Here is a 15433-nt window from a genome sequence, read left to right on the forward strand (position 1 = left end):
AGATTAGTGCAAAATAAATTAGACACAGCTATTCTAGATATTCATTTGTACCAATATACAATGCAAATGTTTAGACGTTAATAGTGTAGGGTTTCATTTTAGCCACTACATGTTAACGTGACAGAACCACAGAGTATAATGACCGGTAACAATCTTATATCTAGGTCTTATATACAGTCAGTTTCTTCTCTGGTATAGTAAACTTAACTATGGTAATAACATAACCTACAAAAAATAGAGGAATGACATCAAAATGTCAAGTTTAAACTAAATTAATTTCTTATTAATAACAGAGTTAATTACAGAAATGGATAAATACGAGGTTGTTGGATTGCTAGGCGAAGGATCTTTTGGTAGAGTGTACAAAGCTAAACAAATTTCTGACTCGAGAACTGTAGCGTTAAAAGTTATAAGCAAGGTTCGAATTTACAAAAAACTGTTTTTTAAATTATTGACTCAATTTACTTATAGAGGGGAAGGTCGGTTAAAGAAATTAAAGGTCTGCGAAGAGAATGTGAAATACAGAGACATTTAAATCACCCCAATATCATTCAGATGTTAGATTCATTTGAAACTGACAACGAGGTCTTTACCAATACATTATTATTAAGGTATTTTTAATGGATCCTGAATTGTAGATTGTCGTAATAACAGAGTTTGCTCATAAGGAGTTGACTACCATTCTTAGTAAGGAAGGTTATTTGACAGAGGACAGGGTTCAAGCAATTGTATGGGACTTGGCGTCGGCTTTGTATTATCTGCATTCTAATAGAGTTTTACATAGGTATATTTTAGATTTGTAATTTATTATTACCTGTTTTTACTGATTTTTCCTTGGCAGGGATTTAAAACCACAAAATATACTTCTTGATGCAAGAAATATTGCAAAACTTTGTGACTTTGGCTTTGCTAGGAATATGAGTACTGGTACTCATGTTCTGACATCTATTAAGGGTGAGAAAATAGAAAGAATATAGAAAAATATAATTTTGAATTTGATTTTCAGGAACTCCCCTATATATGGCCCCAGAGCTTATTGAAGAACATCCTTATGATCACAGTGCCGATTTGTGGTCATTAGGTTGTATAATTTATGAGCTTTTAATAGGCTCACCCCCTTTTTGTACTTCTTCAATACTCCATTTAATAAGAATGATTCGACATGAACAAATACAATGGCCCACGTTTCTATCAGAAGATTGCATATCATTTTTAAAAGTAATGCTCCGTGTAAAACATTTATTATTAATGTTTTTTTTTATTTGTTTGGTACATTTTTAGGGTTTATTACATAAAAATCCGCGTAACCGAATGACCTGGCCAGAAATACTAAAGCATCCTTTTGTGGAGGGTCATATTTTAATTACAGAAGGCACACTGTCCATGCCTCTGACACGACCAATGTCGGTGAATACTCTGCAAGTTAAAGAGCAACAGAGAAAGGACAGAATAGCTCAGAAATTGATGAGGGCGAATTCTCAAGAAAACGCGGCAATAACAACCCGAACTAGTTCTAGTAAGGGCAGTAAGGGTAATAAAAATTCTAGGAATGAGGAAAAGTCGAAAAATAGTTTGTTAGGCAGCAAAAGTGTCGAATCTAATAAGTCTAATAAGAAAACTGCTAGACAAAAATCTTCAGGAAGCGAAGCATCGAAGGACGAGGATGCAAAAATTTCAAAAAACAAAAATAGTGAGAAAGGTTCTTCAAAAAATGACAATACTAAACAAGTAGAGGAACAGGAAGTTGATCTCGAAAACTGGTTTGAGACATCTGTTAAAGAAGAGAAATCTAACAATGTTCAAGATGATATTCCAAATTTAAAAGGCATTACTATAAAAAATTACCCTTTTTATTACCTATGCATTTTAATGTTGATCATTTTCTGTACCAGACGTGGTAGTTGGGCAAGAAGATCTGATATTTCATGAAGATTCCCAACCGATTGAAAATGAAGAATGGATGGTGTTTTTAAGGAAAACAATGTCCGAAATATTCAGGAATGAATTATCGTCACTCACCGAAATAAGTCTTGCAAATGTTCTTTTATCGCCTTTACGAAACACCAACACCAATTCCAAAGTTATGGGTTCTGTTGCCAGTTTGTTTTCGATGCCTTTTGTAATTTTGGACGAAATGGACAACGTTCTAACTGAAATAGAGAACGTAATTTAGTATATTAAGTAAATAAAAAATTTATTATTAAAAGTAAATTTATTTTGTAGGTTTATAATAAAATAAAACTCGTCCCAAATCTCGTGAACGCTGCTAAAGTCATTTTAAAGCAAAAAGATATTAATGGAAACTCTGACAGTGGGTCATCCTCGACTTCCGACTTAGAAAATGACCATTCACCTTTGTATAAAGACATTTCCGCCCTCACAGAAGAAGATTTAGAGGCTATCGAATATTCATTTCTTCTAATTTGCAATTTGGTTCATCGGAATAACAATTTTGCTGTTCAATTTTGCGATTCTGTGGCCGTTTTGAATATTTACGATCTTTTGAGGAGTTTATTATCTATGGCTAATCAAAGACCTCAACTTGTGGCTGATTTGATATCTATTTTGACTCAGGTATTGAGGAATGCTCCAGAAAATTGGGAAGTTGTCGATAAAATTTTAATTGGGAAGAATCCCGAAGACAGGAAAGACTTTTTGCAACTTTTCATTCACTCTGACGATCTTATAAGGGAGCGAATGTGTTACCTTATTCACGCTTTGGGGAAGTATGCATCGAAAACGTTCGACGATATTTGGAATAGTGAGAATAAGGAGACCTTGGAAGCTTTAATGTTTGACTCGATCGAAAATGTGAGGAATGTAAGAGTTTTCTAGATTTAACACGAACATTATTAATATTAAAAAAATATATTTTTTTGGTTTAGGCTGCTGAAGTTGCCTTTGAGGAGTTGAAGTCTTTAGAAATGCGACCATCGTCGACAGTACGAGATTCGTTGGAATGCGAAGACGAAAAATAATAATCGTATTTTGGAGAATTTTTTTTATCAAATTTATTCTTTCAATATTTGTATTTGATCTCATTTGTTGAGCAAGTCAGAATAATGTGTAAAATTCACTCATGTCAAAAATATTGCATTTGTAAAAGACTGTAATACTAACAATTAATGGTAAATATACGTATTATTTATTATAAACTTTTTTTATTGGTTTATTAAAATTAATAAGAAAAAAATATATATCCATTGATTAATAGAACTACTAAAAATATTTATTTTTCCACATTTATTATTCAGATATTTCGCAATACTTTCGTTAATTTTATTTATACTATTCGGGTTTTATTGAAATAAATATGAATGAATGAATTTTCATCTATAAATAATATTTTTTTAATGTAGACACAGGGAAGCTAATTTTTCCTATTTGTAATGTAAAATGTCGACAACCCAACATACAGGAAATATTGAAACTGTAATAATGTAATTACAAAGATAGATTGAAAACGTTTCTTCTCACGAAAATAACTGTTTTTTGTGAAACTCGATGAATAAGTTATAAGGTATTGCGTGGAAAGAATTAATTACTCAATAACATTTTTTTAAAGCCATGTTGTAAAATTTGGTTGAAAACTTACACATTTTTATTTGGAGGTGCTTAAAAAGGTATTCAATTACTAATTACGACTGTTTAGTTAACTTTTATTAGGAACTGTCGTTTTAATACCGAAAATAAGACGTTCGTGTAAATATAATTATATTACTAACAATTATTAAAAAAGTTTTATTGGAAATTTTGGTGGAGGCGCCGGGATGATTTCAAATAAAGCCTATAATTGAGCCATAATTACGGTTTTATAGAAATAGATTGATTAATTTTCATCTTTGAATCACATTGTTTCTATGTTGATGCAATTAGGAATGTTAATTAATATTTTTCCTGCTATAATATTAAATTACAATTTGTAAAAAATATATAGACAACCCACCATGCAGCAAATATTGAAATTCTAATTATGTGACTACAAAGTTAATTAGAAAACGTTTTCTCTCAGAAATATATGTTTTTCGTGAAACTCGTTACAATCATCGAATAAACCAAAAAATATTACAAAAAAGTATCTAATTAATTGTTTAGTAAATTTGGTTGAAAACTCTTACACGTTTTCATTTGGAGTTGTCAAAAAAGTGTTCAGGTACTTGTTATGAGTATTTAATTAATATTTATTTTGAAACTATTGTTTTAAGGTTGCAAATGAGATGTTGACGAAGATGTACGAATATTACCAACAATTACTAAAAAATTTTATTCAAAATTTTGGTGGAGGCGGGACTATTGCTATTGCAAGTGCTATAATCGGCTGTAATTCCGATTTCATTGAAGTAGATTGATGTATTTTCATCATTTAATTATATTGCCCCATGTAGGCAGTTGGGAATGCCAATTTCAATGTTTCTTTTTACAATATTAAACTACAATTTGTAATATAATATATAGTCAACCCAACATACAGGAAATATTGAAACTGTAATAATGTAGACTACAAAGTTAATTAGAAAACGTTTTCTCTCAGAAATATATGTTTTTCGTGAAACTCGTTACAATCATCGAATAAACCAAAAAATATTACAAAAAAGTATCTAATTAATTGTTTAGTAAATTTGGTTGAAAACTCTTACACGTTTTCATTTGGAGTTGTCAAAAAAGTGTTCAGGTACTTGTTATGAGTATTTAATTAATATTTATTTTGAAACTATTGTTTTAAGGTTGCAAATGAGATGTTGACGAAGATGTACGAATATTACCAACAATTACTAAAAAATTTTATTCAAAATTTTGGTGGAGGCGGGACTATTGCTATTGCAAGTGCTATAATCGGCTGTAATTCCGATTTCATTGAAGTAGATTGATGTATTTTCATCATTTAATTATATTGCCCCATGTAGGCAGTTGGGAATGCCAATTTCAATGTTTCTTTTTACAATATTAAACTACAATTTGTAATATAATATATAGTCAACCCAACATACAGGAAATATTCCAGTTCTTGAAATGTAACTACAAAGAAAGCTAGAAAACATTTTTTTCATAAAATTTTAAGGTTTTACAGTGCTGTAGTTATTGCAAATATAAACAACAATTGTTTTTTTAAATATGAGCTATCCTTATAACTACATGAGTGCTAATTGTAGATACGCAACCGAAGTAAATTTTATACGAGTTAAATGATCTTGTTTTAAATTTTAAATGGCAAAAATTGAAATTCTAATATTCCCTGCGAGGTTATACGTATTTGTCCAGTGCGGGCAAAGAATTAAAGCTGACCGGACACCAATTAATGGTTACCAGCCAACAGCCGGCTGATACTCGAGCGATTTACATTCGTTTGAATTATTTTGTGCAACAAATTAATTAGGCAACAGAGAAAAAGGCTAATTATTCCATACGTTAGTGCACAATAATATAGTCAACATTTTCAGGGTAAGTAATAGCGAATAATATGTTAATTAGCGCGATTATGTAGATTCATAAATGTTTGTTTTGGCCTTCACATGCCTACAAACAATATATAAAACACACACAACGAAGAACGCTATAACTGAAGACTGTAGGACTGCCTGCTGCTGAGTAGTCAAATATTACCAAATGCTTTCAGACACATGCAAACCGTATATCTATCGTGATATTTACCTTTTTTTAAAAATACAATCCAATAAACTGTAGCCAGTTATGCAATAAAATAAACTGATTTGATTTGTTGAAACAAACGAACTATTTGTTTTCTTTTATTACTTTACATGATTATTACCGTTTATAAATGGTGATCGAGGTAACATCCGGAAGAAAAATGACCACTCTGTACATAATTAAGTATCACATTCACGTGTAGTGCAATAAATCTTATTAAGTGTTCAGCAGTAAACAGTTATCAGGTATCGTTTGAATGCCTAGATGTACAATAAAATAAACTGACTTGCTTTGCTTTTAATTGGAGTAACAAAAGAAAAGATGTACGTCTACTTTTTGTTTTCTTTCTTTTATTTTACATGATTGTTACCGTTTGCAAATGGCGGTCGGGGTAACATCCGGAAGAAAAATGACCACTCTGTACATAATTAAGTATCACATTCACGTGTAGTGCAATAAATCTTATTAAGTGTTCAGCAGTAAACAGTTATCAGGTATCGTTTGAATGCCTAGATGTACAATAAAATAAACTGACTTGCTTTGCTTTTAATTGGAGTAACAAAAGAAAAGATGTACGTCTACTTTTTGTTTTCTTTCTTTTATTTTACATGATTGTTACCGTTTGCAAATGGCGGTCGGGGTAACATCCGGAAGTAAAATGACCACGTCTAGTGCAATAAATCGTATTTTAAGTGCTCAAAAGCGAACAGTTATTAGGTGCCTATCTTTTGAATGCCGAGACTCGACATTTTTGTAGTTATTGTTTCGCCAACCTTTTCGTTGTAGTTCATTTATCAAATTGCGATGCGTGAATTAACCTTTTTAGACATGTTTGCCATTAAATTTGCAGTCTTAACCGTTACATCTTATCCTCTAAAGTGTGTTACCCAATGGTAAATATTCGAAAGTAGTAATACAATCGGCGGATTTTGGTCCCCTCTCCCCCAATATTATACACACGTGTATTTCCGTACAACTCTCCGTCAAGGGGGTCAACGACCGGAAATTTGCGAATTTTGCAATTTTCCTACCTAATAACCGCTTTAATGTGTGCCTGTATGCGTGTAAATACAATAATATAAAACCACGGTTGTGTATAATACGGACTTACGTGGATGTAAGAGCGGTGAAAATACATAAAAAAATCGTTTATTTAAAAAGAAAGTCAACAGAAGTTAAAAATGGGGCCAGTGATCTTTTTGCAGAAAAGATTTTTGTTAAAAATTAAACTTTTAGTTGTGACACTGGCCAAATTGTTCTTGTTCCAAAATTCTAAAAAAAAAGGCAGTTATTTTTTAATTAAATTGTAAAGTTTATGGTTGTGTTAGGAAAAACTATAATCGATAGAGGAATTTAATTTGAAAAAGAAAAGTTTAGAACAAAATATCAGCTAATATCGAGGTTAATTCTGAAATTCTTACATTTAGTTCCCAATTAGAGGATGTAGATATCTGGAATAGTTTGAAAAACGGAGAAATTTAAAAGTTTTGCTGTTACTTATTTTTTTGAAGTTGTATTAAAATAAAACTAACTTTATAGCACTTCCGCAACCTAAAAAAATATTATACGTTGATGATACTTTTGATCCATAAATTTTTCGTTATTATAGGTGACTTTTCAAAAGTTACTACGGTTAAAATGAAATAAAAAGGCGTTAAAAAATCTTATGTCTTCGGTGTAATCTCTTAAACAAAACAAATAAAATAATTGCCTTCCAAACCTATTATTACGTGTATTGTTAATAATAAAATTGAAGTGCGTGTTTCGTTTTTGTTTCAATTTCACGTAGTCAACTGTTACGAAATACGTTTCAAAATCACGGAATGAGTGCGTTCGCTTTACTGTTAAAATCTTCTTTGAAAAAATCCATTTCCCACCAATGGAATGAGAAACGGGAAAAAAAAGGCGACTTGTTGCATACAATACAATGCGGTCTGTATTGTGTAGCTCATATTGATTATTATGACAGGTTACATCATCAAAGAAATTGATACCGTTATTTTAAAGTTATTTTCAATCGTAAGGACCATTGTGTTCTCTTCTTCGTCTTCGTCTTCTTCTTAATGATCAGAGACAAAGAGGAGAGAATCGTTTGTAAACCGCATAAAAAATGATTATTGATCTGCGTGAAATAAAGCAATTATTACAAATAATAAACAATTTAAAAAAGTGCCTAGACTTTTGACAAAAGTCGTAAGCGTTTTTTTTCTTTTTCGGTGTGAGTACAGGGCAATTTATTATGTTGGACGGTGCGCGCTTTTTTATTAATCCGCAAGTTCCAATCATAATATGCGAATAATTGCGATTAGACCAGAAATTGTTAAATTTGTAGATGAACGGGCATTTTTGTCATTAATTAATGCGTCAGTGTATTATACAGCTAGGTATATATAATAGGGTTTTGTACTTTTTCAAATGTTTGATTTTTTGAGAAAGCACGCAGCTGTTTGTCTGTTATATTTAATTATGTAACAGAACCATATTTTTGCGACTTCTAATTGCTGCTAAACCATTAGACCAATATCACGCGTATTACTTAATACTTTACAATGATATTGTGAAAAGTGGACCGTTTTATTGCAAGTGCTATAAGTATTAATTGTAACTGATTGCTACATTAATGAAAAAAACGATTTAAAATTTACGAGAGTATAAAATTCCTCTCCTTATTAAATTGTTATCCTAAATACTCAAATTATATAGAAAAATTTATTTAATTTACCAAGTATTGCATTATTACGGGTGAGTTATTTTTTGTTGACTATGTTTGTATTATTTTTTTGACATTTTTTGATTTGTAAAGTTTCAAATAGGCTGAGCATTTACTTTTTTGGTATATTAGGCAGTAAGTAACTGAATTTTACGAAATATAACGTTTGAAAGTTTCAGAAATTCCGGTAGATTTTTTAAATTTATGTAATGCACAATGACGTTCTTTAAATCTGTGTGTTATAGATCTTCCTGATTGACCTGTGTACATATTCACTGCATCGCATTTATTACAAATTACCTTACAGGTAAATCAGGAAGATCTATAAGAATGAGCAATGAACAACATCAACCAAGAAGTGAAATGTTCGACCCATTTCAAAAAAATGTCAAAAAAATGATACAAACGTTGTCAACCATCAGAACCGGAACTAAATACCAATAAGTCACCCTGTTAGCATTTTCCAAATTCAGAGATTTAGAATGAATATGAATAGATGTAACAAACATTGTAAAATACACTGCTTCTAATATCTTTTGATAATATAACTGAAAATTTATGAATTTTGTGAAATATTACCAAATAGTGTTCTTGTAATCATATAAATATTTAAAATTAAAATGCCCTACATTGAATTTCTACTACGAACAATAATAACAACAGAAATAATTGTTTTGCTTAATTAAATTAAGACATTGAGTACAATAAAATGAAAACAATTAGAGTACAAATCTGTAGGTACTGTATGTATTAGTCAAAAACCCTCCAATTGACCTCCTGTTAAAGATTGAGATCAATTGGGAATGGATTTGAGGATAAGCAAACTATGTAAACTATGTTAGTTTTTACTATACATATTAAACTCCACGTTCATGCCAAAAAAATAAAGATAAATAATAAGCCAATGATTCTCTAATGGTCGTGTATGTTGAAACAATTGAGGTAATTTAAGGCATAGAGGGTAATTAGTAATGTAACATCATGGGAGCTGAAAAAATTCGTTTTTTATTATATCATACAAAATAAGTAAAAAAAATCGTTTCGAATTTCCTATATAAGCTAACCGTAATATGAAAAGCTCAAATTGAACTCAAAAAAGAAAAACAATTTATCGAGGATAAGCCTTAGGCTTGTTTCTTTTGGGTGACATACATTTCTCAAAATAAAAACGAAGTCAACGGGTTCGATCTTCGGTACATTTTTATGTTTTTTTTTTTTTTTAACGCTCTTGTTAGTGTATTTAGCGCTGTTTTGTGAGTGGGTTGGTAAACATTTCATTTTGATTGTTTCTCTTTGGTAGAGTCACCAAGGCAGCGGCCGTTAATACAATAAAACGTGAAGAATCTAGGTACCCATAACCCCAGGCCAATTCCTTTTTGAGAAGGAGGTTTGTAAGATCACGATTTGCTCTAGCTGTGGGAGTCTTGGAATTTAACTTGACGGCGGCAACAACGTCGACGGCGACGGCGGTGACGTCGTGCCGTCGACAGACTTGGCCTTAATTCTCACCAACGTACCATTGTCGAAAGAAAAAAAAAAACTTTTGACACAAATAAATCTCAACAACACTCTTTAACGCAACGGTTGTTGTAAAAAAAACATCAAAAATCGATTTATGTAACAATTTTGACAATGGGCGCACTTTATTATGTTAAAAAAGTGTAAATATTTTTCAAAAAGTAAAGAAAATAATATACACCAATGTATTTTCGTAAAACAGTGAGTTTTTTCTCGAACACAACTGAATATAGAGTTGCATACGCCTCAGGGTAGAATTCGTTAGAAATCGGGTTACTCGCTTAATCTAGCATTGAAGTCTTTTCGTAAACCCTGCTAAAAAGTCATTAAATAGGGTCGAAAACGGCAAAAACGAAGCAAATACCCGACGAGGGAGGTGTTAGAGGTCTCCACCTATCCTTTAGATAAAAAATGATAGGATATTTTACGAGTAAATTTAAAATATGATCAGACAAAAATTTGCTGACTTTCGGTGATGAAATTTCAGCTACAAACTTATTTGGTATATTTTGTTTTGCAAAATATTATTGTTATTTGGATTATAATTGGTTTATTTATAACTTTTATTCTTTCATAATATGTGTACGTGATTTTTAAATAATTTAAAAAATAATGGCAATTGTATTAATGGTTGTTAATAGAAGAAGATACTGATGAAAGAATTTTTTGGAGAACCGCTATTTTAATCTTAAAATTTCGAGGTTAAACTGTCTCGATATCTACGTCTACAGTTAAAAAAAATCAACGTATTTAGAAAGCTATCTGATCCTTTCTCATTTCCGTCGTTTTCGTTTGGTACGATTCCGTTTGTACAAAGGTCAGAGGTTGAAGTAGATCGAAACCCTTAGCGGTTTTAAAACTGAAATTGGAAGTGTGTGATATTATTTGGTACGGACCTCCTACTACCAATATCTCATTTTGACCTCGTAATCTCAATTTATTGCCCTCTTAAATGCTAGTTCTCTTAATGGATTCTTTAATTCGTTTTGTTCATGAAGTTATAATACGTATCAACATCAAAAGACTAATTAATTTTACATAATTTTTGAGTTTAATTATCTACATAAATTTTTATGTAAAGTACAGTTGGATCTAGAGAACCTTCTCTAGGAAATACATTAAATTTTCGAAGCGATCATTAAACTGTATATTAATTAAGTTTTGCCATTATGTTTCACAAAAAGTCAGGTAATCAATTGTAATTCCTAAAAGCTTTTTGTTCTGCAATTATTCACAGCAAACAGCCTTAAACTAAAAAAGAAAACTCTTAAAAGTAAATGTTCAATATTGTTGGCAACAGAAAACATAAAGCTCTCAATCGTTATCGTTCTCATTGTTTGGAGGAGGTGAATTAAAAGCTTTCATTTTTGATTTGATTGAACATCAATTCTAGGTATTATCCAATGTTGGATTGTTGGGCGAAAAAGAACTTAAAGCTCTCAATTGTTGTCGTTCTTATTACTCGCCATTGTTTTGTTTCTCATTCACTAATACCTAACAACAACTAAAACAAAGCTCTCTAATGTTGTAGTTTTCATTGTTTACTATTGTTTTAGTTCTAGTTTGGTAAAACATTTTATATCAATACTATTATTCCGTTTTGAATTTTTGGCAGAAAAATAACTTAAAGCTCTCGGTTATTGATGTTCCTATTGCTCACTACTGTTTTGTTTCTTATCCATTGTATGGTTTCTCGTTTAGGAAAACATGTAAATTCAGTACTGGGTAATATCCAATGCTGGATCGTTGACGAAAAAGAACTTAAAGCTCTCTGATATTGTCGTTTCTATTGTAACATATGGTGGATTGTTGGGTGAAAAAGGACTTAAAGCTCTCAATTGTTGATGTTCTTATTGTTCACTAGTGTTTTGTTCCTAGTTTGGAAAAACATGCAAATTCAGTACTGGGTACTATCCAATGCTGGATCGTTGGCAAAAAAGAACTTAAAGCTCTCTGATGTTGTCGTTTCTATTATTTACTATTGTTTCGATTCTGTTTTGGTAAAACATGTAACATATGGTGGATTGTTAGGCGAAAAAGAACTTAAAGCTCTCAGTTGTTGATGTTCTTATTGTTCACCAGTGTTTTGGTCCTATTTTGAGAAAACATGCAAATTCAGTACTGAGTATCGTTGGCAAAAAAGAACTGAAAGCTCTCTGATGTTGCCATTTCCATTGTTTATTATTGTTTCGGTTCTGATTTAGTAAAACATGTAATATATGGTGGAAAAGAACTTAAAGCTTTCAATTGTTAATGTTCTCCCTGTTTATCATTGTTTTCTTTATTTTTTTGTTGCTCATTTGTTAAAATCCACCATTATACCAACAGTAAACAATTGTTATTACAATATGGGGCGCGAATTTTTAAAATTTGACCATCATAATGTGTTTGCGTATCCGGCCCGTTATGTCTTCAGCTGTTATGCTAATTTCTCGCCGATTGTAGTAGTATGTATAGTAAATATGAAGACAGGTTTGGAGGATCAGTGAAAGCTAAGTAACGTTTCGTCGAATAGAGAACCCGGAGTACAATCGAATACATTATGCGACCTTGTCGGTCATTGACCGGCACGGCGGCGGCGACGACGGCAGCGTCTACTACTATATAATAATAATAATACGAGCGACGTATTTATTTGATTTACACTACTTTGCGGTTATTAGCAATCCGTTTAATATGCAATTAGCAGTTGTTGCTGTAAAAAGCTCCTCGTGTGACGGAAAAACATTTTTCAGTTTTTACTTGAACCGCGGATTAAGTATGTGTACTTTCATATCATTTATTTAACCTTAGCCAAGCCTTTTGAGCCGCAAATTAAAAAATACATAATGTTTACATAGAATTAAGGCGCACCGACAATATTTTCATTATATACGTATGTATATACCTACGTACGTACATACATATACATTTACAGAGTACCTAGAGGCAAAATAAATTATTGTTATGCCGTGTTACGATTCTAAAGAAAACGAAACTAAAACACAAAAACAATTTAATAAAAATAAGGCCTTAAATTATTTTACTAAATATTATTAAGAAGTACGTATGCATTGTAATTAATTAATTCTAATTTATTGACTGTTCGTCAGGCTAATTTAAATAATCGATTTTTATGCAAAATTGTGCGGACTGCTGCCCGAAATTTTTCGACGATCTTTTGCGATTAATGTCTCATTTGATGTCGATTTTTATTGATAGTTTTTTGATGTAAATTCGGCTTGTCTGGCAGCTGTGCTTTTTTCAATTTCGTGGGCGTCTTTTGCGTAGTTTACCTATTTGATTATATTACATACACGTCTACACGTTAAACATAATTAAAATTTCGAGACTGCATTCGATTTCGGTAGATAGAATTGAGAATCAGTTATAAATTTATTATTGCTTCACAAGATTATGCACAAATAGAGAACAAGGGATATAAAATTTACATTAATGCTTAAATTTTTGCAAATCCAACTTAATTTTTGATGTGGAGAAGTACTCTCTACAATTCACTGCGAATGACTAAGTGCTGTCTGCGTTGTGCGATTGATATAAACCAGTTCGATCTATTTGATTGGCTAACGCTTCACAGCCAATAAGAAATTGGGTCTCGTGTGTGCGTCGTCTGGTATAGCATTTTATTGATGATTAAACGCATGCGCCCGTAAGGATAACGTACGGAAAACTTTAAGAAACTGCAACTAAGGCGTTTCCGGGTCGATTTTGATGGGAGTTTTGTCAAAATTAAGAAAATTTAGTATGAAATACAGCTGTAGTACGTAATGTAGTTTTTATATAACTTTTAATTATACTATGTACAATTGTATGTCGAACTGATCGGATACTTTATTATTTAGATATAAATCTTTATCTTCATGAAAAAGTTAGATAATAATAATTGTGAAGACTTTTGGCTTTCCGGTTAAAAATTATGATTACTTGTGGTTGTATTTGTAAAATATTTTTGCCAAATTAATTTTACTTTTTCTAACGCTATTTAACATTCAAAATAGAATTTTTTAGGAACTTGTACTTCTTCTTTTACATTTTTTTTTTACTAATACATTTGCCTTGTTACTGACTGATTGGCTTTAAGATTTACTAGGTCTTTTATGACAGGCGCGTAACGCTGTATGTATCTAATTTTTTTTATTTCGTGTTTATCGGTTTTTAATTGGTTTTTTGACCGACTTCTTACTGAAGTACTGTTAGCATCCATTCAAAAAACGGGTAATATGTAATCGGTACGCACACAGCTGTTTGTATTGTAACCAATTTATCGAATACAATTTACAAATCACATCCAAGTGTTTGTTGATTATCTATTTTAATTGCTTTACTTTTACGCCATATGATTTTTTTATAAGTAAAGAGTGATATCTATAAAAAATTTAACCAAGAATGTATAAAACAATAAGTGTCTTATTAACAATGATTCGTACATAGGTAATACCTCATCAAAGAACTGATATCAGTTATTTTTTTTGTCTGTTTCTTTTATACATGTTGATCTTTTATAAATTTGTTATCGTTTAATGTAAATATTATCAAGTTACTTTGATTAAAAATCTTTTTTGTTCAAACGAATTTCAAAAAACAATAGATCTTTTTCGGTTTCAAAAATTCTCACTCAATTAAAATTGAATTCCTAGCAAATATTTTGACATGTTTTTTTACAAATATGTTATAAGTTATATAAATGTATGTGGTATGTACCATGTGCATACAATTATTTAAAAGTATTGGTACACATACACCCAGATGTGTGGCCGGTCCATCGACCTGGAGGAATTGGGAGCACCCGGAGGTTAATGACCTGCACCAGGATTCAGGTCCAAATGGAGGCAACAAGGTATTGTTATAAGCATTTTACAATGCGTTTTCGATTTATATTTATACATACCCAAACAGTCAATTAGAACAATATACATTTGTGTGTTGAAGAACATCGGTTCTGTTTTTTTAATGCTCTTTTTACCGAATTTTCTTTGTTAAGTCTATCATCACATCAAACTTTTATACAACCATTTTGTGCTTTACCAACATGAAAAGAATATTTTATTGAATAGTGACAATTGTTGAATATTATTGGCGACAAAGAATATAAAGCTCTTCAATATTGACTCTCAGATGAAATAGAAGCTAATATAATTTGAATTAAAAAGTCCTTTACTATTAAATAATAAATAGAAGACACTTTTATCCTTTACGTGCATGGTCATTCTTCCAGTTGAGTTGTGTTTTGTCTTTTGGTTTTCGAAAATTCCTTGTATAACGTATTGGCTGATTTTGTTTGTTCAAATGTAGTCGGATAGGCCTGAGGCTATAGGTTAGACATGTTGTTGTGTACACTTATTACATGTAATGATGCTGTATGTATAAGTATGTAAGTGTAAAGTGGCCGAGCCAGGACCAGTGGTGCGTAAAACCCACGGGTTTTCGTCGGCTAATTATATAATCCACTCAAAGGCAAAGTAATGATAATATAACGAGATATATTTATTTTATCTAAATACCATACACACAGGCAGTCTCACGAGAAATCTGAACAAGTCTGAAGGTTGATTGAACAAG

General features: G+C 31.2%; 2 protein-coding genes across 2 annotated transcripts in view; both read left to right on the forward strand.

Moving 5' to 3' along the window:
- Positions 1 to 231: 231 nt before the first annotated feature.
- Positions 232 to 3140, forward strand: LOC108743409 (serine/threonine-protein kinase fused). The gene is made up of 9 exons (XM_018478974.1): positions 232 to 418; positions 472 to 585; positions 639 to 784; positions 842 to 954; positions 1007 to 1218; positions 1282 to 1825; positions 1893 to 2164; positions 2224 to 2820; positions 2886 to 3140. Exons 1-9 carry the CDS (start codon positions 308 to 310, stop codon positions 2976 to 2978), a joined length of 2202 nt encoding a protein of 733 aa, XP_018334476.1. The 5' UTR covers positions 232 to 307; the 3' UTR covers positions 2979 to 3140.
- A 2107-nt stretch (positions 3141 to 5247) lies between these two features.
- The window catches only part of LOC112905473 (cytochrome P450 306a1-like), a 43301-nt gene continuing 33115 nt past the window's right edge, over positions 5248 to 15433 (forward strand). The window contains exon 1 of the mRNA XM_025977996.1: positions 5248 to 5439. The gene's annotated coding sequence lies outside the window, so the exon portion shown is untranslated. The remainder of the gene's footprint in view (positions 5440 to 15433) is intronic.

Source organism: Agrilus planipennis, unplaced genomic scaffold (genome assembly GCF_000699045.2).
Source record: "Agrilus planipennis isolate EAB-ADULT unplaced genomic scaffold, Apla_2.0 scaffold195, whole genome shotgun sequence".
Classification (NCBI taxonomy): Eukaryota; Metazoa; Arthropoda; class Insecta; order Coleoptera; family Buprestidae; genus Agrilus; species Agrilus planipennis.